The sequence below is a fragment of the Poecilia reticulata genome, linkage group LG23, assembly GCF_000633615.1.
Source record: "Poecilia reticulata strain Guanapo linkage group LG23, Guppy_female_1.0+MT, whole genome shotgun sequence".
Taxonomy (NCBI): Eukaryota; Metazoa; Chordata; class Actinopteri; order Cyprinodontiformes; family Poeciliidae; genus Poecilia; species Poecilia reticulata.
The window spans coordinates 16,186,770-16,208,206 of NC_024353.1; the positions used below are offsets into that span (position 1 = coordinate 16,186,770).

The 21,437-nt window shown below is 43.0% G+C and overlaps 2 protein-coding genes across 2 annotated transcripts in view; both read left to right on the plus strand.

Annotated features, from left to right (window-relative positions):
* Positions 1-5: 5 nt before the first annotated feature.
* On the plus strand, positions 6-16,512 carry cenpe (centromere protein E). The gene is made up of 46 exons (XM_008401469.2): positions 6-112; positions 1,385-1,497; positions 1,586-1,675; positions 1,789-1,907; positions 2,018-2,137; positions 2,238-2,319; positions 2,400-2,467; positions 2,545-2,619; positions 2,735-2,786; positions 2,903-2,990; positions 3,483-3,612; positions 3,762-3,881; positions 3,989-4,141; positions 4,561-4,705; positions 4,783-4,882; positions 5,399-5,813; positions 6,024-6,080; positions 6,465-6,632; positions 6,773-6,847; positions 7,668-7,821; positions 7,898-8,031; positions 8,117-8,317; positions 8,760-8,966; positions 9,033-9,170; positions 9,288-9,422; positions 9,706-9,897; positions 10,053-10,121; positions 10,211-10,270; positions 10,383-10,505; positions 10,611-10,823; positions 11,275-11,349; positions 11,429-11,545; positions 11,643-11,861; positions 12,077-12,172; positions 12,268-12,348; positions 12,532-12,654; positions 12,771-12,965; positions 13,062-13,271; positions 13,756-13,962; positions 14,107-14,298; positions 14,378-14,545; positions 14,621-14,721; positions 15,119-15,213; positions 15,430-15,565; positions 15,867-16,231; positions 16,390-16,512. Exons 1-46 carry the CDS (start codon positions 60-62, stop codon positions 16,446-16,448), a joined length of 6,288 nt encoding a protein of 2,095 aa, XP_008399691.1. The 5' UTR covers positions 6-59; the 3' UTR covers positions 16,449-16,512.
* Positions 16,513-17,303: 791 nt separating this feature from the next.
* Positions 17,304-21,437, plus strand: part of rerg (RAS-like, estrogen-regulated, growth inhibitor) — a 36,672-nt gene continuing 32,538 nt past the window's right edge. Inside the window, exon 1 of the mRNA XM_008401470.2 lies at positions 17,304-17,659. The gene's annotated coding sequence lies outside the window, so the exon portion shown is untranslated. The remainder of the gene's footprint in view (positions 17,660-21,437) is intronic.

The following is a 21,437-nucleotide window of genomic DNA, read 5'->3' on the forward strand; positions in this document are numbered from 1 at the left end:
ATGTTTAAAATGTTTTCTACCATCCCTTCAGTTATTCCGTCAGGTTCCCTGAAGAAGACATGGCGGAGTCTGCTGTTAAAGTTTGTGTCCGTGTTCGTCCTGTTGCTGAGAGGTGAGTTTTCCTGAACCGAGTCACTCAGAAGAAAAGATTCCTTCCTCACCCAAAGCTGACGTTAACTGTGTCTGTATCATGTTTCTGCTTTTCTGTATGACATGTTTACATCACACCATTTTAGAATTTAATAACTATAGAGAAGGTGCCTTTTTTTCCATATATCCCGCTCAGCCGTTCGTGTGAGACGGAAGTCGTTAATAGCTCTGACAGCAGGAAGATGAAGTTAGTTTTAAGTTGGATATTGAATTTTCGCGGCGTTTAGCTCAAGGTTGATCCGATTCAGGAACGCTAACTTCGGCCAGGCGTTCTTTGCTCCCTCCTCTCTCGCCCGGAGGTTCTCGCATAGGGACCGTCAACAAATTTACGATCCAAACACTCCTGAGTGAAAAACAAATATAGATGTTGCCTCGTGGCCAACTGACACAAAACCAATTGTAATTCATGCTACTAGATTTAATTACCAATCACACTCCCATTTCTATCAGTCATTTGAGATTTTAAATCATTTTAATATATATTTTTTTTCAATAGCTTCCATGTCATGTTGACTCAAAATTAGTGTTAAATTGTTCTACTGGACTGCCATGTTAATTCCTGCACATGCACTGATGCATGAGGAAACTGCTGTACATATGGAGGAGATGCTGTGAACAGAAGTATTGATCCACTACCAATACACACCCTGGTATCTATATTTACATCAACATAACCCACATAAATAACTGAACAAATTACTTGCTGTCAGTAAGTGTAATAAAGTAAAGGTTTATGATGTATAAATTAGACATATAGTTGAAACTGGAAGTTTACATGCATCAAATGGACACATCCACATTTTGCTCTTCTCACGGTCTGAATTTAAATTGGACAAAACTTCTTCTGTTTTAAGATTTTTAGAATTCGCCAGTATTTCTATTTGCTAAATATTATAATGGTGAGAAATGTCAGATTTCTTTATGGTCTTTAAAATCAGAAGTTTGCACACAGAATGATTCATTTCTCTTTAAATGGTGAAAGTCTGGATGATGTCATGGCCGTGGAAACTGACACATTTTAGTTATCTGAAGGCTCGCATGTGGAACACGCTGCTTCCTGGTTTGACACGATGAGAAAGTTTAAGATATCAGGCAGGGAATTGTAGAGCTGCACAAGTCTGGTTCATCGCTGGGAACAGTTTCCAGCTGCTTGACGTCCGTCTGTTTGAATCTCTCTGTAGTCATATTTTTAAAAAATAATTTTTTATTTTCTTCCTTCCAATTCTTTTCTAAGGGAAGAAAATGCAGCTTCAGAAAAGGCTCAGCCTGTCCAGCTGTTCTGGGAAACTGACAAGAAATCAATTCGTCAGATTGATGATGGAAATTCCAGCAAGTGCTTCACTTTTGGTATGCATCAAATCATATGCAGCGTTATAATTGTGTGTGTTGTGAGCCACTAAGATGATTTTACTGTCCAATTTCCTCTCGTTTACAGACAGAGTGTTTAGTGCTGAAGAATCTACAAGCCAGCTGTACCAGGACATCGCAAAGCCTCTGGTTGTGTCAACCGTTGAGGGTTACAATGGTATGTAATAGAAATGAATGTTTTGCTCACTGCTTTGCTGTGAATCCTCGTACTATCAAATCAGATAGTCTGAATCTATTTGCACGGCTTTCTTTGATGCATGTTCTTGTCAGGAACCATATTTGCCTACGGTCAGACCTCTTCGGGGAAGACGTTCACAATGATGGGCAGTGACCGGAACCGTGGAGTCATTCCTCTGGCCGTAGATGATGTTTTCCAAACTATTAAAACGGTAAGCAGCTCCGTGAGACTCGCTGTAAAAGTCGCCATGCTGGTTTAGTCCGTTTACTGTTGGCCGTGCGTGTGACTCTTCTAAACAATCTTTCCTCGTTTCATCCAAAGTTTCCAAACAAGGAATTCCTTCTCAGAGTGTCCTACATGGAAATCTACAACGAAACGGTGACGGACCTGCTTGTTGACAGCTGGAAGAGAAAACCTTTGGAAATTCGGGAAACTATGAATGTGAGTGGGTTAAATGTTTTTGTTCAGTATGGAAGTATTTGCAGAATCTATGCTGCGTCACAGACGGTCTCTGATCAGTGGATCTGTGTTCACTGTGTAGAAAACGGTCTACGTAGCCGACCTGACCGAGGAGCTCGTCACCACGTCTTCACAAGCCCTCGCCTGGATTAGGAAGGGAGAAAGTAAGAGTTTAGGTTACCAGCGGTGAACTTCTCTGTAGCTTCCTGTCAACACATTGTCTTTTTATTTTGTTTGCCTCCAGAGAACCGTCACTACGGAAAGACTAAAATGAACCAGCGGAGCAGCCGCTCACACACTATATTCCGTATGGTAAGCAACAACTCGGCATGTAGGATGACGTGGAGTTTGTTGCTGTGACGTTTTCTGACTTGCTAATGTTTCTCTAGATCCTGGAGAGCAGAGATAGGAGTGATCCAGCATCAGGGGAAAATGCTGATGGAGCCATTATTGTTTCCCATTTAGTATGTTTAAAAAAAAAAAAAAAATTGGCTCTTTTTAAATATTTATACTGTTGATTTTGATTTTGGAGAGGCAAGTTGATCTTTTTTTTTTTTTGTTTGTTTTGTTTGTGTGCAGAATTTAGTGGATCTCGCTGGATCTGAGAGAGCCAGTCAAACGGGGGCAGAAGGTAAAGTGGAGTTACCACTGTCCATCTTTATGGTTTGATTTCTAGCTTTAATTTAAAAGGTTTTCTTAACCATCACGCTTTGAGTTGACCTGTCAGTTTTTCTTTCAAATCCACAGGTACTCGTTTCAAAGAAGGATGTAATATCAATCTCAGTCTGTTTATACTGGGACAGGTGATCAAGAAACTCACTGATGAAAACCAGAAGTGAGTAACCATGGCGATTCAGTTTACATCAGATGCATTTAGATTCCTCATCCATTCTCTGAATAGGGTTGTGTTCCAACATTCTGACTCTACAGGTTTGATGATGATTAACTTCATTTATCAGATTTAGTACTTTAAACAAAAAGTAATCATGAAATTGTTTTATTTGTATAGCGATTTTCTAACTCACTTTATATGAATCAGGCCAAATTACAAACGGAACACTTGAGTATATTGAACAAATATTAATAAAATGTCTTTATGACTCAGGTTGTCCTGGTTGTATACCAGCCAGCAGGTCTGCCTTGCAGAGTTGTATTTATCTTGGTTTTTAATTTTGGTTGTTTCAGTTCATATTCCAATATTGGGGGGGTTTGTGGGGGGTCAGGGGTTTACTGTATTTTAAATAAAATCAATACAATTCTTGCATTCTGAATAGATCCTTTATTTGTGAATCCACTAATTGCTGGATTTCTTGTCGATGCTCTCCAGAGGTTTTACCAACTACAGAGACAGCAAACTGACCCGCATCCTGCAGAACTCCTTAGGAGGCAATGCTAAAACGGTCATCATCAGCACCATCACGCCCGTTTCTCTGGAGGAGACCCTCAGTACTCTGCAGGTTTGTCTTCATTTCACAGGTCAACATAACCTTGAACGTTGCCTTTTTTTTTTTTTTTTTTTTTTTTACATTTACTCTACATGAGACGTTCTACTTAAGTTGTCAGAATGCACAACACTCCAGTATTCAGATGAATTCCTCATGTTCAGTTTGCCAGCACCGCAAAGAAAATGAAGAATGACCCTCATGTGACGGAGGTCTCGGATGACGGAGCGTTGCTCAAGAGGTATCGGAATGAGATCGTTGACCTGAAGCGTCGACTGAATGAGGTTAGAACGATTGGTTAACGTCACCAGGCTTCTCCGATTTGACTCTGATCAAACTTCCTTCTCTGCAGCTCTTTGCTCTGCTTGACTCGTACGTTCGTCTCTTCCAGGTGTCTTCGGTCACACAGACAACAGTGACGGAGAAAGAGGTTCTGTCTCAGCTGCTCCAAGAGAAGGATCAGCTCCAGAGAGAACAAGAGGACCGGATCAGAAACCTGACCAAGCTGCTGGTCACCAGCTCCAACCTGGTCTCTGTTCCAAAGGTCCGTCTGTTATTCAGCAGAGTGCTCTTGCTTTCTTTCTTTCTGTTTTTTCATTCAGCGGAGAGTTGTGTTTTTGATTTTTCTTTTTTTTCTTGAGTTTTTTTGTTTTGTTCAGCAGTCCAAACCACTATCTGTCTTTACCAGTTATTTGTAACTTCAGCAAATAATGTGACGAGTCATGTCTAAAAGATGGAAAAGAAGCAAAAAACACTTTAATTAGAACCACAACTGAAGTGCAAAAAAACGTGTTTTGTTTGCCTGTGTAGACATTGTAGTGGGTGTTTGGGTATTGTCATCCAATATCACATAATGACCTTCAACCCAAACGCAGCAGGCTGCTGGTTGACTGATGGTTCTGCTAGGCTTGTTTAGCATCAGGGTTAAACACTCACTAACATGCCAGCTGTGTTCTGTATCAGATGCCGAAGCGCCGGGTGACATGGGGAGGAAAGATGCTCTACGGCCATCAGCCGGCCTGCGACGACGACGGGATATCTGACATGAACGTGACTTTCAGCAGGAAGAGGAGAGCTGATCGTTTCTGTTCTGGGGATCTAGGTGAAGGTATGGAGCGACTGAAGATGGAAATCTTTCTGAGTGGTTCGTGTGAGATGATGGACTTGGTCTTTACTGCGCTGTAGCTGACGAAGACTTCGACCCTCACTGGGGGATTCCTGAGGAGCCTTCAGACGAGATGGAGATGAGCCAGAGCTCTGTGACTGTTCGCAGCTTTGGGGACAGGTGGGTTCTTCATGAGGTCACCAGTAGGCCTGTCGCAATATAAATCACACAATAACCTAAAACGTACTCAATAATCTTCATCTGTATGGAGATTATTGTTTTTCTTTCTACCAAAAACTGGATGGTAAAAGTTTTCTGTCTGGTGTTTTGGACTCAACTAGCTTCTTTTTTTGAAGGACAATTTTGTTTAGAGACATCATAATTCTTTTTTTTTTTTTTAAATGTCTTCCATTTCCAGTGTTAAATGCTCGTTAGAATTTAAAGTTTATTGCTCTTTGAGAATATGTTCTTGTGTACTTATGCTGACATCACTTTAAAATGACCTCAAAACAACAATTTTATTATAGCAATAATTTCTGGGACAATTTATCGTCCAGCATTGGAACTGTGGATCACACAGTTCCAATGATTATACTGCACATGAACTATTAAACTAAAGGCTAAACTTAGGAATAACTTGTCCCACTTGATAAAAGACAACTAATAAGCGTCTTATGTTTTTGTCTCTATGTCCAGTGACCTGGCGTCTCCTGATCAAAGATGTGCACTTCTAGAGAAACTAACCAACCTGGAGCATCAGCTCGAAATGGAGCGTCAACAGAGGGAGGAGGCTGTGCAAAAGGCAGAAACCCTGGACAGCCGAGTCGCAGAGCTGCAGGTCCAGTTGCAGTCTTTGCAGAAACAACGGGCAGCGGAGAAAAAGCAGTCGGAAGAGAGGTTGGCAGACCTGGAGGTGCAGCTGCAAAACGAAACCCAGCAGAAACTGGATGCCTCGTTGCAAATGCAAGCAGCCGAGCAGAAGGTTGCCGAGCTGGAGAAGGTTCTGCAAACGGAGGCGCAGCAGAAGCTGGAAGCCACAGCCGTGTTGGAGGTCAAAGTGTCGGAGCTGGAGAGGCAGCTGGAGGAGAAGAGGCAGTCTGAATCTGACCAGGTAGACTGTTGGATCAGGAGCTGCTCTCTGGAGCAGTAATGTTGAGCGGGTTCAGTTTTTTTTATTTTATTTTTTTTATAATATTGTCTCTTGCTTGTATTTCATATGTTGTATGCTTTTGTAGAAATATAAATAAATAAAAACTGCAATGATGGTTCTGGATATAAAGTGTTCCAGTTTGGGCTCTAATCATAAAGTCTTGTCTTCCAGATGAGGAAAGGCTTTGCAGAGAGTGTCCAGCTGTGTGAAACCTTGGCGTCAGAGAAGGTAACGCTGACCAAAGCTGCTGCTGCTGCAGAGCCACAACCTCCCAGTGTGGCGATGAATAAACTACAATAGAAGGAATAATTATAGCAACTCCATAGATTCTGCTTTGGACATTTTCTGTCATGATATGTCCCAATAAGAAATTATGTTATTTAATCTTTAGCAAACTCTTTCACTCAAAGCTTCCAAATGATATGATGATGCATATAAAGCCAACAATAAGCCACTTTACTTTACTGTCTGAGACTACATTAGAGGAGGAAAACCAAGATGGCCGTCTTGGGGACTTCATTGCTCACCACATCATTCCAACAAGGGATGACTGTGCAGATATTTCAGGTAGGAGGAACCTAAAAGGTCACATGTCCTGTATCTTTTCCACAGGACGCGGTTGGTGCCGAGCGAGACCACCTGAAGCAGGAGCTGGGGATGTTCCTGGAGCACACGCAGAGCCTAGAGAAGGAAAATGCTGCTCTCCTTCAAGAGCTGAAGGAGAAAAAGGATCTGGAAGAGTTCAAAAGTCTGGAGCTGAAGTTCATGGAGGAACAGGAGGTAGATTTCAATTGAACGTCTTTGTCTGCAATAAAGTAATGAGAACCAGTCTTTCATTTGGTGATTTATGATGTGCTCAATAGACTGCATGAATATAATCTCACTATTTTGTAATTGTACCTCTTACTGTTTGTTTGCAGAATGAATTGCAGAAGGAAATATCTAGTTTAAAGAAGGCCATCGAATTGTCTGAGCAACAGCGCCTCCAACTGGAGGTAATGTGTTAGTGTGGCTGTGATACTTTGGCACATTTCTCATGCAACTTCTTTCAATATTTAATTTAAAGCCAAATGAACATTACGTGTGTTCACTTTACTCAACGTGATCTCTTTCTGTTATCATATCAGTAGACGTGACATTAAACTGTTAGCTATGTCTATTTTGAACAGTGAGCACAAGATGACTCCATGTTTTTCTGGCTTTAAGCTTTGAGTCTCCAAACCTTTGAAGTAAATGCAGATCCTTCATCACCACTGAGGGTCGGTTCAGACACACAGAACCACTTGAGCCGAGTTTAAAGAGAAAAAGATGCATCCTTTTTAACGTGCCTGTTGTATTAACATTTATATCGGTGCAAAACACATTTATTTTTAATCACCTGCTGATTTTTCAAAGTTTGTTAACTTGGAAACAAAGGAATTTAAATTTTTTTTCTAACTATGTTGAATTAAGCGTAACGCTCCCCAAATTCCACCGGCACATCACATGTGGCACCAGTAGAGCTAATCTCTACTGGTTAGCATGGATAAAGGATCACATGTCACTGACATACAAACCAATGAAGAGAACATCTGCCAAAATATCAACAGTGAAATCTTAGCCTGATTGCCACTCAACACCTGCAAGATTGCCTAGCAACCACAGGCTTGTACATTTTCTGGCACCTGGACCTGGAGGTATTCACCTCAGCAGTCGGCTACATCCAACAGTAACGGGATTTCTTTTTCCCCCCTTCATAAACAGGATTTAGTAGTTGGGTCAGTCTGGGTCACTGGGCCAGGAGGAAATGTTTCAAAGTGATTATTTTCTCTCCAGATGACTCTGACGGCCAGCAAGGAGAATCTGGAGGCTGAGCTGACCGGATCCGTTCTCCAGCTGCAGATGGAAAAGCCTAGCTATCCTGAAAAACGCCTGAATGTTTCTTATGACGACGTTGAGCTCAGCGCTCTAGATTATACGCTCCCACAAAGTAATGATCCATGAACTGGGACGGGTTTCCATCTGTGACATCAGATGGGGGTTTCTAAACTGTTCCATATTTCCAGATATGTTGGGAAGCGTGAAAGTGGAAAGCGGCATCATCAACTTGCAGGAGGAGCTGGCTCTGTGTGGAGAGGCAGAGGAGGCTCCGAGGGAGCAGCAGGAGGAACAGGCTTCACCTCAGACTCCTGGAGATCAGGTGGACGGCTTAACTCCTGCTGGCTCCTCTGCGGCACCCTGACTGCACCGCCATATAATCTCACATTCTGTAATTCCTGTTTCAGAGTGGAGACCTGACGGGAGAGCTGCAGGATGTTAACAAGACGACTGATGACCTCCAGTCAGGTCAGGCTGCTGAGGAGACGGAGCTGAAGCAACAATGTGCTGATTTAACTCAGCAGCTCGACGCACTGACAGCAGAGCAGAGACGGAGCGACCTGGAGAGGAGCCGGCTTTTAGCTTCTCTGGAAGAGAAAGACGCAGAGGTGAGCGAGAAACCTGGACTCTGGGGTTCTCAGTTTGACTCCATGCTGCAGTTTTTCTGGTTTCTTCATTCTGCACTTCTTCTGTGGTGTTTTACCAACCGCTTTTACGGTGGTTGGTAAAACACTGAGCACGCTCCCTGTGTGTGACGTTATTGCGCCCTCTACTGTGCATGCGGGGCGCTTTCAGGCCGTTTGTGGCTCACACAGGAGATCACACTCCAAATATATGCGACTTGTATGTGAACGACAACGGCGATAAAATAAGACTTGATTAAAGAAAAGAAATCAGCATTGGGTCACTTCAGGCTGCAGTGTGAACACAACTTTAGTCACCATCTTACATCCTCATCCTATGCAGATCAGGGTCCTGAATAATATTGAGTTGTTGCCAGTAATCTTACTCGATTGGAGTCTGACTGGGTTAATATGAATGTGTTAACAGCTGAAGGAAATGATTGAAGCCCTCCAGCGTGTAGAAGCAGAGAGAGAGGCTCTGCTGATGGAACGACGTGTTCAGAGCTCTGAAGATGGAAACGCAGCGACTGACGTTCTGCTCAGGTCCGTTCAGGAAGAACTCGGAGAAGAAAAGCAGAGGAACTCTGACATGATGACGGCCTTTCTGGAGAAGGAGTCCGAGTTAAAGGAACATGTGAGTAAAGTGTTGACTGTGCCCTCTCCTCCCTGGCTCAGTGACGATAACTCTTCCTCTAAACAGATGCTGAGGCTGAAACAGGAGCTCCAAGATGGCAGCAGGAGCTCCACAGAGGAGGTGGAGAGGCTGCTGGCTGAGGTCGCCTCTCTGACCGCAGAGAGAGATCAGCTCAAGCAGGACCTGCAGGAAAATGTAGAGCTGGTAAACGAACATGTCGTCTGATTATATCGGCATTAAAACACCTGGCATCTAAAAATAGCTGAGCATGAGGTGCTGTTACCATGACGGACAGAAAGCTGAACCTGCTCTGTTCTGCAGATGATAGAGAACCAGGAGGAGCTGAGGAGCGTCCTGGAGAAGAACCGTGAGCAGGCAAAGCAGCTCAAACTGCTGAAGTCTGAAAACGTCTGCAAGCAGGATGGAGGTCCCACTGAGGCGGAGGCACAGGGAAGTGTGAGTATACCAGACACACACACACACACCTTCTACAGAGAGAGACAAGCTGCTGAACAGTTCTGTCCTCTTCCTGCTGGTTGTGGGAGAGGACAGAGGAGACTAGGAAATAATCTAACTAAAGGATGAGCAGACAAAAAGAATATAAAGGTAGAGCAGCTAAAGAACTGAACTAGTCAACCTGTTTACTCATGTCAAGTGTTGGAAGATTCTCATAGAAAATCAGACGAGGGTTCGCTTTGCTCACAAAACACATTAAAGTTCTGTTTCCCGTTTGAAACAGATGACGGCTTTAAGCGAGGAGCTGAGGGACACGGAGGCAGAAACAGACGGGCTGCTCTGCCAGAGTGCAGAGGAGCTGCGGGGCAGACTGGCTGCTCTGACCGAGGAGAGAGAGGAGCTGCTGCATGCTGTGGAGAGGCTGAGGGGGGAGAAGGAGGAGCTCCGATCACAGCTGGAGGAAAAGATCCACATGGTAAAAACACAAAGTCATTCTCATGTGGAGACGGTCAAACTCCCTGGAGCAGCCCAACTGCAACAAACGTCATTTATGTTTGGAATAATCCTTCATGTGAGTGAAACCTCATGAACCCAGAGCCTCAGTGGTTCTCACAGATCCTGTTCTTGTAGATGCAGTGTGAGCTCCAGCAGCAGCAGCAGCAGCTCCTCTCTGAAGCAGATCCACTGAAAGACGAGCAGGTTCCACTTCCCTCTGTGTTCTGTCTGGTTACATCTGCTTTTCTCCCATTCTTCAACCCATACGCTTTCCTGTCTGTTCTGGGCTACAGATCCAGCAGCTGGAGGAGCTGGAGCGTCTGAGGTCTGTTCTCCAGGAAAATGAAAAGCTGGTGAGCCGTTTCTCTTAAACACACACTGGTTGTTTCCACCCACTGAAAGCAGGCGGCAGTCTGAGGGCGACGGCCGAGTCTGACGTTGGACCATTTGTTCTGTCTGACTCAGATGCTTGAGAAGCAGGAGGAGCTCCAGGTGTTGAAGGAGAGCAGGGAGCGCATGGAGGAAGAGATTATGGAGCTGAAGAGTCAGCTGATGGAGATGCAGAGCAGCAGCAACACACACCAACAGGTACAGCAGAGGAGAGCACTGAACAATTTTAGCTCCTAAATATCTTAATGTTAATCTTCTATAAAAAAAGGTCATGTTCTCCCTTTATTTCTCCTTCTTGCCAAGTTTGCTGAGGAGCTGGAGTGTGTGAAAGCAGAGAGGGAGGGTCTGCTGGCCCAGAGGGACGCTGTGAGCCAGCGGTTTGAGGAGGAGCTGGAGAAGCTGCAGAGCTCCCTGGACACGGTCAGTCAGGAGAGAGAGGAGCTGCAGGAGGAGCTGAGACAGAAGCAGGAAGCTGAAATGCAGCTGCAGAGAAGAATGGAGATGTTGGAGGCTGAGGTTGGTGATCAATGGAGATAAATTCTGTTCCCAACTCTGTGCAGCCCTCAGGAAAATGTTTTTTTTTTTTTTAGTTGTTCTACAAGTTACCATAATTTATTTATTTTTTTTTTCTGTTGACCAGTGTTATTTTTGTAATTTTGGGGTTTCAAATATCAGCCAGTTCCTTTGTCTAGTTAAAGTTTCAGCTTGGTGCATTTTATTTCCCACCCTGACTTGGCAGAGAAACTTGGTGTCAGATTGGAACAGACTCTGACTCTGTAGAGCTCAGATGTGACCTGAGTCTCATTTACCAGAACAAGCTGCTGATGTCGTCACTCTTTAGTGCATCTCAAACATCCAGCATACTGGATATCTAGTTGAGGTTTTTTTTTAGTGTAAACAGAATGAAATGCAAGCTGTGTCAAACTGCCAGTGGCGGCCATCTTGTCCACTGTCTCTGTGTGAACAGGCCAGGGAGCTGAGCATGTCTGTACAGACTGTTACTGAGGAGAAGAGGCAGCAGCTACAGCTACTTGGACAGAAGGTGAGCTTCATTCCTGCTCTTAGTTCTCACTGACGGGTTTTAGTGTGAACTTTTTCCATCTTTTTGTTTTTCTTTGAAGGCTTCCTCAACAGAAGAACTTCTGAAGGCTCTCCAGGATGACCTGCACCAACAAAGAAACGTGAACTCTGAGCTGAAGAAAACGAGTGAAGAGGAGAAACGCTCTTTGGAGCAGAAGGTTAAAGTCGGCCTTTGTTTTCATCTCTCCTCCAGAGCTGTTCAGCTCCACTAACACTCTGTTTTTTTTTTTTTTTTACTTTACTGTTCTGTTACAGATAACAGAATTATGTAATAACTTGGCAAGTGTTGAGGCAGAGAGAGACTTTCATTTGTCGGATAAAGAGAACCTGCAGAAGCACAAAGAAGAGATGGAGAAGCTGCAGCTCAGCGTGACGACTCTGAGTCAGAAGAGCGACCTGCTGCTGGAGGAGCTGGAGGGGCTCAGGGAGGAGAAGGAGCAGCTTGAGGCGCAGCTGCAGGACAACATTCACATGGTATGTGGTCCATTCCACCAGGGCTGCTGCCATCCTGCAACTTTTAGATTCATTCCTTCTCTGACGCACTTGCATCAAACCTTTTTGACTCGGGCACTTTCAGAGCAGGAATGCATCTAAAAGTTGTGGGATGGCAGCTCTGGAGGAGTCCTGATCTGAAAGGAACTACTAATGGGCTTTAGGGAACATCTCCACTAACTGACCTCTGGTTGTAGGCGTCAGCCTTCCAGGAGAAGATCACCCAGCTGGAGCTGCTGCTGATGCAGAAGCAAAAAGAAAAAGACGAACAAGAAGCAACATTTCAGCAAAAAGTATTTTTGAATTTGGAGTCAAGAAGTCATTCTTGAGTTTAAGCTCCTCCAGTCCTGCCTGGTGGTTTCTGATGTCTGCTTGTTCCTGCTGACAGAGGCAGAACCTGCAGGAGGAGCTGCAGCTGCAGAGGGAGAGAAGAGCTGAGTCTGAAGCTGAATGTAACGCCTCCCAGCAGGTCTGTGCCAAACGGTCACATTCTTGGTTTAACTTTTTAAATTCCCAGAACCTTTACTGCATGCTTCGGTCCATGCATGGATTTAGAGCTGTGCGTTTGGTCGTTACAGGAAAATCATTTGTGGAAAAAGTTCTGGTGTTTGGCTCTTAAAATAATGACTAAAGTTTTGTTTTATTTTTTCAGCTGCTCAATGAAGCAAACGTGTCTCTGTCAGCCCTGAGACAGCAGCTGAACCACCTGGAGCAGAAGCCCAATGCACTCTGGGAGACTCTGTCACGCCTGCAGGACTCTGCTGATCATCTTGATGTAATTGATGTTCAAGTTTGATTTCATATAGAGGCAATCCGACTGAGCAACATTTGATGCTAGAAGATATTTTCTGATTCTTATGTTCCTAAAACCACACAAATTTGTCATTCTAGGCAACCTTTGGAAAATTCCAACAGTTTAAAGAAAAGTGCACAGAGACGGCCTCTGAAACCTTGGAGAACGTTCTGATAGTCCAGTGTTTCCTGAAGCTTTCTTACCTGAAAGGCCTTCCAAAGTCCAGGCTGGCCGTCTACGGCGACGTTTTTCGGCTGGGATTGCAGACCTGCAGCAGTTTCACAAAAGCTCTTGTACTTATTACTCTTGTTCCTGTTTTCTAGAAGCAGTTTAAGAAATGTTGACCATTTCCACTGGAAACTGAAAATTTCTGCTCTCCTGATTGTTAGGGACGGCTCCTGGAGCATCCGCGTGTCTATATGAAAGCGTTTGAGCTGGTGGTGAATAGAGACCTGGCTGTTTTTGAGGAGAGACGGCTGCAGGACTTGCTGATGTCCAGAGTTGGCGCTCCTAAGTTTTCCGTCAACATTGAGGATTTCCACTCCCGGTGGAATCAGAGGCTCTCTGAGCTTCTGGACAAACGTCAGCTCTACCAGCAGGTAACATCTGCTCCTCTAATGAACCCGTTGAGGGTTATTTAGAAAGTTAACATGGAGTTGAAATGAAGCCCCTTGTGGTCGATGAGGATGCAAAGGATGGTTTATCAGCGCTGCCGTTTATTGAAAAGAAAAGCTAAAGTTATTGGTGTAAAGAAAAATCCAGGAGTCCCCATCTGATCTGAGGAAGTCAAGTTATGCCTGCTGAGTGTGTTGATGTTGTTCACCAATAATTTGATTCTTTTTAACGGGTTCATGGTGTTGGAAAGTATCTGCCTGTGGAGCTGCAGAGGCTCAGCAGTGAGTATAGGTGGAGTTTGTTCTCTCTGCTTTGGATCTACATTAAAAGTGTCCAGATGGTAAAGGCAGCCGTCTGACTGCTGCTGTTCAGCATCCGCCCCGAGTCTGGTGTGGGTCCAAATGACTGCATTCAGCCGTTGGTTGAAAATGAGAGGTTTAACATGTCGCATCTTGACTTACTCTGTAGAAAATGGAGAGCATTTTGGAGAGGCTCCAGACCAACCTGACTTCATACGTCGCAGTTCGACAAGCTGAAGTTCAGGAGAGGCTCAAATTCAACGAGTCCATTGAAGCCGCCTCCAGCCCGCCGGTCATCAGCGAGATCGAGAGAATCCTCAGCCATGAAGCTGAACGGAGGAGACTTGTGGTCCAAAACGGGGTGATCCCTTTACAGGTGCACTTTACTAATAACCAATAATGTTTTGTTTCTTCTAGTAAGAGTTCAAATCCATCTGATTTTGAATATTTCATAAAGCTAACGTTTTGCTACTAGTTCTTTGAACATTTTTTGTCTTTCCTCTCCGACTGGCTCTGGTAGGTCATCAGTGATGAGCTCAGTAAGATTTTGGATGAACTAGTGCAGATGGATAATCAGACAGATGGTCAGCTTACAGAAGAGAGGAGGAAGACTTCATCACTGCTGCAGCAGCTGAAGGGAACGCCTGTGGAACCAAACCTGTCCTCGGTCCAGGACTACCAGCAGCTTCAGCAAGCAGCAGGAGAGCTTACAGTGAGTCTGGTTTATAGAGGTCGGCCTCTTCAGTCTGGGAGGAAAATGCTAACACACCTGTTGGTTATGTGTGTTTCAGGCTCTGCAGGAGGAGCTAGAGGAGGAGAAGGCTGAAGCCAAGAACAGGGAGTCCAACCACAAGCAGACCACTCAGCTCCTGCAGACTGAACTACTGGACACTAAAGTTCTTGTAAAGGACAAGGAGAACGCAATCCTGACCTTAAAGGTCAAACTGGAAGAGTCTGAAGTATGACTGAAGTTTCTCTGTACAGGTCCTGATTTAGCTTCCCTTTGCTAAAGCTGGTTGTTCTCTCTCGTTTAGAAGAAGGCATCACTCAGTGCAGCTCAGCTGAAAAACCTCCAGAGCAAACTGTGTGAGGAGGAGGTGAAGCTGGCCTCCATCACACTGGAACACCAGCAAGAGTAAGAAACCCTGGATTTATCCTCGCTCTTTACTTCAACTCTTAAGTTTTGACTCTGCAGAGTTGAGGAGTGTGTGTGTGTTGAGGTTTTCTTCATTGAAAGCAGTGAAGCCCTTCATAAAGTTGGGAGGCTTTTTTTGTCCCGACACATTTGCTGGATTTTTTTTTTTTTTTTTTTTTTCTTTTTTTTTTGTATGGCATGGAAAGTCGGAAGAACTAGCAGAACATTAAATGCAATCTTGTTCAGAAACGATTTCAGAAGAGTTCTACTCTTTAACACATCTGCTGGTGTTAAAGAGTAGAACTGTCTGTTTGGACTGAAGAGGCCACAGACACTAGTGATGACGGATTAAGACCTGCTTGTTGTTGTAATGTGTTAATGTTGGCTCTGCTTTCAGGATGGAGAAGATGAAGACGGTGCTGAGTGTGAAGGAGGAGTCTCTGAGGAAGCTGAAGCAGGATCTGAGATCACAGCATCAGGGCGAGGAGTCGTGTAAGTCAATCTGTAGAAAATCAGCTCAATTTTTTTTGTTTTATTATTTTACTACATTCCCCTCACAATTCAAGGTTAAATTGAGTAGGAATGGAAGCAAACATCAGTCGTGAATGTTATAACTAGTTCATATTCAGTTTTTCAGAGGGCCACAGGTTTACAAACGATTGTATCCAGTAATCATTGGAAACGTCTTGCTTTTTGTTCTCCGTTTAGTTCTCACAGGGAAGGAGATTCACGCTCGACTGACCAACCCCAGAGGTACGATGATCCAGAGCAGCATTCTGCTGGAGAAGACCAGGCTGGAAGAAGAGGTGAAACAGCTCCGGCTCCGGATCACAGAGCTGGAAAGGTAACGGGATCGATTTTTATGTCCATATGTGCTGTAGAGAACGTCAGAAAGCGGTTGGTTTGGGTCGGGTCCATGCACTTTAAAACAACCTAACTGGAGTTGGGACTTTTGCCTTAGATTGATTTTAACTCTAAACAAGATCTCAGTCAATCAAGTTTGTTTGTACAGCAACAATTCAAAATGCTTTACATCATGAAAACACCTGATGAATGTGAGCAGTTGTTGCAGAACCAGAAGAAAAAACTTCACCAGTGATGCTGGGAAAGTTCAGGCTTCTGACCTCTGACCTTTCTCTCATCAGCTTGGTTTCCTGCCAGGAGGAGGAGACTGCTAAGTGGAAGAACAGAGCAATCAGTCTTAAAGGGAAGAACAAAGCTGAGCAGGACAGGCAGACCTCCCCCTGTACTCCTAAGAAGAGGGCCCTGTCTTCAGCCTCAGACTGCATCTTGTTGTTCAGCCCCACTAAAAAAAGTTACCTTCCTCCTAAGAAAGTTCTGGATTCCCCTCGGAAACTTGTGGCGTCTCCTCGGAAGCCTCTGGTCAGCGCAGCCTCGCTGCTGGACTCTCCCAAAAGCAGCTTTTTCAGTGCAGGTGAAGGTTCAGAGATGCTGACCAGAAACTGTCCCACACAATTCTTCGATAACTCCAGCCTCGGAATCAAAGCAGGTTGGTTCTTGATTCTGATCATCATATTCTGTTGTGCCACTTCCAAATTTTGAAGTAGGAGTCTAGATTTCAATCTGCTTGGGAAGTCTACAGTCTGATCTGCTGGTGTTAAAGTTTTTATGTAAATTTCTGATTTTCATTTTATTGTTTCTTTGCAGATGAACCTGCTACTGAAAAACTGGACTTCTGGAAAGATGACAACTGCAAGACCCAGTGAAATAAATTTGAATGTCTTTTAAATGTGTAAGAAAAAGAATTCTAAATAAAGTTTGTTAGATTAATGCTAAGAAAAGCCGTCTAGTTTTACCTCTGGTTTTATATGTGATTAGTATAACACTGGACATTTATGGGAAAATATTAATACGGGAGCAAGGTGGGAAGAAGGGGTTGTAAACGGTAGTTTCCCGGCCAAAAAGGGACACTTGACAGAAATGCTTTATGCTGCGGTCCAAATTATTGGTACAGTATTTTCACTATTGTTTGATATTTTGTGAGCTCCAAATGCTATGGGCCGAATCGTTAACAGTTGAGGGGAAAAGTGCGCCCTCTACTGTTGAGAACGGTGTATTTAATGTTAAAGTCAGCAGTTTCAGTTTCGTGTTAGGGGCCCGGTAATTGGCCCGACCCCCGGCCCGACGCTGACTTGTTCCGCTAGTGGAATCGCATATCCAGCAACTTGTACCTGAAAGCAGATTTTGAGTAAAAAGTTTGTTCTTGTTGGATAATTGAATTTAAACTAAATAAACCAAACTTCAAAACCCCGTAAAACAAACTTTCCTGAAATGACATAATTGCAGAAGATCTTTTTTATGTTTAGGATGCATTTTTTAAAATGTTTTACGATATTGTTCATATCAATATCGTATCAAACACAAAGAAAATCCTGGATGTTTAGTTATAAAATCTTAAAGAAGAAATTTTACAAATTTAATTTAATAAGAGCCACAAAATCGCTCTTAAGTGCGTACGACTTTGAGCCACAGCTAAAGTCTGTGGAATCTCCCTTTTCCGGCGCAGGAGCTTGTGTTACCTCGTTTTGCCACTAGATGTCACTGCCCCCTCAGTACCGACATGCGGCGGCATGCAGCAGCAGCAGCAGCCGCCCGGTCACGGGGACTCCTGACAGGGACTTCTGCCGCTCCCCCCCTCTGTATATTTCCGTCTATTCCGGTGTTTCCAGGATTCATTCATCTCTGCCAGAGCTGCAGCTCGGTCTGCTCTGACAGCATCCTACCATCCATCCATCCACTCGTCTGTCCACCAATCTGCCTCCATCCCTCCTAATCCAGCGGCGCGTCGTGTTCGGATCTCCATCTCAGAAGGTCAAACGTCCCTTTCATCCACGGAGCCAACTTTTCCTCTTCGTTCCTCCCCTCCTGATCCACATTTTATCCCTTCCTGATCCGCGAGGATTATTTCTCCAGTCCGGTGAGTTTTTTTTTTTTTTTTTTTTTTTGAAGGTGCATAATGGAGGTGTTATAGGTGACCGCGCCGCATTAAGGTGTGGAGCAGAGCGGACCTGAGGAGGCTTAACATTTCACCCGGTGGGGGAACCTTTAAGGAAGGTCATGGCATCTCTGAGATCAAAGATCGTCTCAAAGCAAAACAGACTAAAGCCGTTTCTATGGCAAAGCTTAACATTCAATGATAAAATATGGAAAATAATCTCGCTAAAATTAAACTGACAGATGAAATTAACTACAGAAAGAAACTGTTTTATGGTTTAATTCAGGTATGCAAACTAAATTGTGCAGTAAATCACATTTTCAGGCACAAAGGTTGTATTCATTTATAACTTAAGTTGATTGGTTGCTCTGGATTTTATTGTAGGGAATCAAAGTATCAGGGAGTCGGTATTCAAATTTTTCCATACAATTATTTTTCCTGCACATTACAGTTATGGACTACAGTACCGGTTACTGAAATCAGACTAGTACAAAAAAAAAAAAAAAGTCGGTTTTATTTAATTATCGTCTACAAGTCTTTTAGTTCCTTCCTGGGCTTCTGTTGCTCAGTTAAACTTGCTTTCATGCGTATTTTTCGGTTCCCACTTCAGGATCCAGGATGTACTAATTGGCATTCAAGAGCGTCCCTTAGTGTTGCATAACAGGCCAGACCTCAGTAGGATTAGGAGCCACTGCACAGGTGTCTGTCTGCCAAACTGACCAGAGGAAAGGATCTTGGTTCTGTCTCAGGAAAGATGCAGATCGATTGGGGACTGAGTTCAGTTGTTTGAGCTTTGTGACTCATGACAACCAAAAAATAAAAACATAAAAGGAAGGGATGACAATAAGAACTTCAGTTCTATGTATGGTATGTAAAAAAAACAAAAAAACAAAGTGCTAAAAGTTTATAAATCATAATTATTACAACGTAACGCCTGGAATAATGAACTGTAGCCTCACTAGTTGTTTCCATTACAAATGAGTGATATATATATATATATATATATATATATATATATATGTATCACTCATCAGAAGGATTAATTTTTGCAGCAACAGGTGTAAACAGATTTATTTCAGCCAGAAGAGACATCTGCGTCTTATTGTGTTTCTGTCGCTACTGGAGCAACGTGTGACGCGAAAAAATGTTTCCATCGCAGTTTTGCGAAATGCATCAATTTGATGGGACTGAAAAACCAAACCTTTTTATTGAAAACCTGAATTTTACCCAAAATTGGTGCATATTTCCATTAAATACATTTCTTTTTGTGCTTCCAATTTGAACCATTTTATGGCCAAAGAAAATGCAGCTAATAACTTAATTGCCACTCAGAAACAAGGTAGCTTTCACAAAGTCTACAACTTGAAAGCAAGTTGAAAAGGCGAAAGTCTGGAGAAAACTGTAAACAGTACTTTGGAGACCAAATAAACTGGCACCCCACCCAGGAATACAAAAAGCCCAATGAAGAACTGAGGCTGTAACTGACCTCAATGAAACCTCACAGATTTCTTCTGTCGTTTTGAGACAAACACCAGTGCTAACTTAGAATAAACCCCAACTAATCTGATCAGTAGCTTTCAAGCATTCATTGTTTAGAATGACACTTTTTTTTGTTGCTTATATTAGCCAGTTATTTAGACAGGCTACTTGCTAAAATAGCAAGCCATTTGTTGGCTATTTAGCAAAGATGCAGGTTGAAACTTAGATGTATTTTTAAAACACTGTTCTCAAACCATTCAGGTCTTCAGGCTCAATCCAGGCTGAAATTTATTTATTTATTTTTTCATTTTGCTCTTAAATCATAGTAACAGTATTTTGGCAGTTTTGAAACATTGCTTTCTGAAACAGGTGTACAGTATCGTACTGGTGCATAGTATAATGATGCCAGTTTTAGACTCAGCAAACACAGAGACTGGTTCAGATTGGGCTCAGCTGTGAGGTTCAGAATATCTGTTTTAACTTATAGTAAACTTACTATATGGGTATAAGGTTAGTTCTTCCATTGAGAAAGCTACAAGTTTCACATAACAATAAAACTTAGTTTAACCTTTCTAAGACGTAGGACTCCTTTCTCCACTCTCGTTCCTCCTGCTGCACTGCGCTTCCCTGTGTGTATTTTGGTGACAGGCATGTGGTTTGCTGTCTTTCTATAGTCGGTGCTGCAGGAGATCTCCTCCCATGGTTTGGAGCTCTCCGGTCTGTAATCTCTGAAAGCCACAGCACCACCACCCAGATTCATTTCTCAAAGTAAAACTGAGACAAAACCCAGCTGGGCACTCAGGGAGGAGCAGGTGGGGGGAAAGAAAGGGCACGTGTGTATGTTTCCTATTTGCCATTTTGGATGTGGAGCACAGTTCCATGTAGAGCAAAAACGGCAAACTTGCACATCCTGGATAAAACGTTGTTTTTTTTATATCTATATTTCTGAAATCAACATTTTTCTCTCCAAAGGATGATTACAGTGGATATTAAGATGATTTTATGACATCAAATCTGACAAGAATTGAAATGCAATAGAATGAATATATATATTTTTTTAAATAACTGAGTGATTGGCTTTGATTTAAAAAAATAAAATAAAATCTCTACATTCATGGGGCTCCCCAAGATTGCCTTAAAATACCTTTATACTTTTCTTAATTTCTCTGCTTTGAATGTGATTTTTTTTTTTCTTTTTTAAAATAAAACACAACAAATCTTACCATATTACTGCACCAACAACCACAGAAGGAAACGACATGAAAACCTCTGAAAAAGACCCAGAGCGCAACTTTTGTTTACACAAAATGTAAAGAAAAATGGAGCGGTGTCAGACTTTAACGGTTGAAGGATTTCTTTTTGTTCTTCAGCAAAAGACCACGATCCATTTAACATGGAGTTCCCTTCAACTGAGCCGATACCGATTGCTAAACCCATTGTTTTATTCACACATCCCCAGATGAACTGGACTTTGTAGGCTAGAGTTCAGGTGAGCTTTAACACGCAGGATCTGAGAAAATGAGCTCGTGTCTATGTGGAATGGACCAAAGAGCGGCCAACAGAAACATCGTTGCTTCATATTAACAGTGTTCTTAACTGCAATTGTCTCTGACATATTCGATATAAACCTCTGGATATAAATTGATGCAGATCCATTTACATGTTTTTTCTGCTTCGAGTTAATCAGTTTGTTGACTTTTGTTTGTCCACTCACTTTTTGACGACAGAGTTTCGCATTTGGAATTTCCTGATCATAGGACTAGATTTTCAACGTTACGATCTTGGAAGCACATTTTCTTGACTCTGGCTTGGTGACACGGTTCTTCATCATCATCATAAAAAAAAAAAAAAACATACAATAAAAGCTCTTTGCTGATACTTTGATCCCACTCTTTTTGAAGGAGTAAGCCCACTTCTTGGACGAGATAGAAATCTGAACATCGATCAGATAGTGTTTGGAAGGAATGGAACGGCTCAACTGTTCTTCTCCTGATAAATAGTTCCTCAGAATCAATCTTAAAGATTCATTTTGCTCCTCTTGCAGAATTCCATTCTAGTTCTTGCTCTGACTTTATTTGCTCTCACTCCCTCGTACTGCCGACATGGGGCATGCTCTGCACCGGTGGCAACAAGATTCTTTAAGAGATGGGACCCTCTTTATCAGACCTGGATAAATCAAATTTAGCCATCGTTCACATTATTTGGACATATTCTGCAAGCAAGTGTTTATTCTTGCCGTCTCTGGAGATCTTTGACTCCCAGAGTTTTTGTTGCACTCCAT

Coding starts and splice junctions, on each gene's coding strand:
- cenpe (XM_008401469.2), top strand. CDS start 60: ATGGCGGAGTCTGCTGTTAAAGTTTGTGTCCGTGTTCGTCCTGTTGCT. Junction 5,814..6,023: donor GGCAGTCTGAATCTGACCAG/GTAGACTGTTGG, acceptor CTTGTCTTCCAG/ATGAGGAAAGGCTTTGCAGA. Junction 16,232..16,389: donor CAGCCTCGGAATCAAAGCAG/GTTGGTTCTTGA, acceptor GTTTCTTTGCAG/ATGAACCTGCTACTGAAAAA.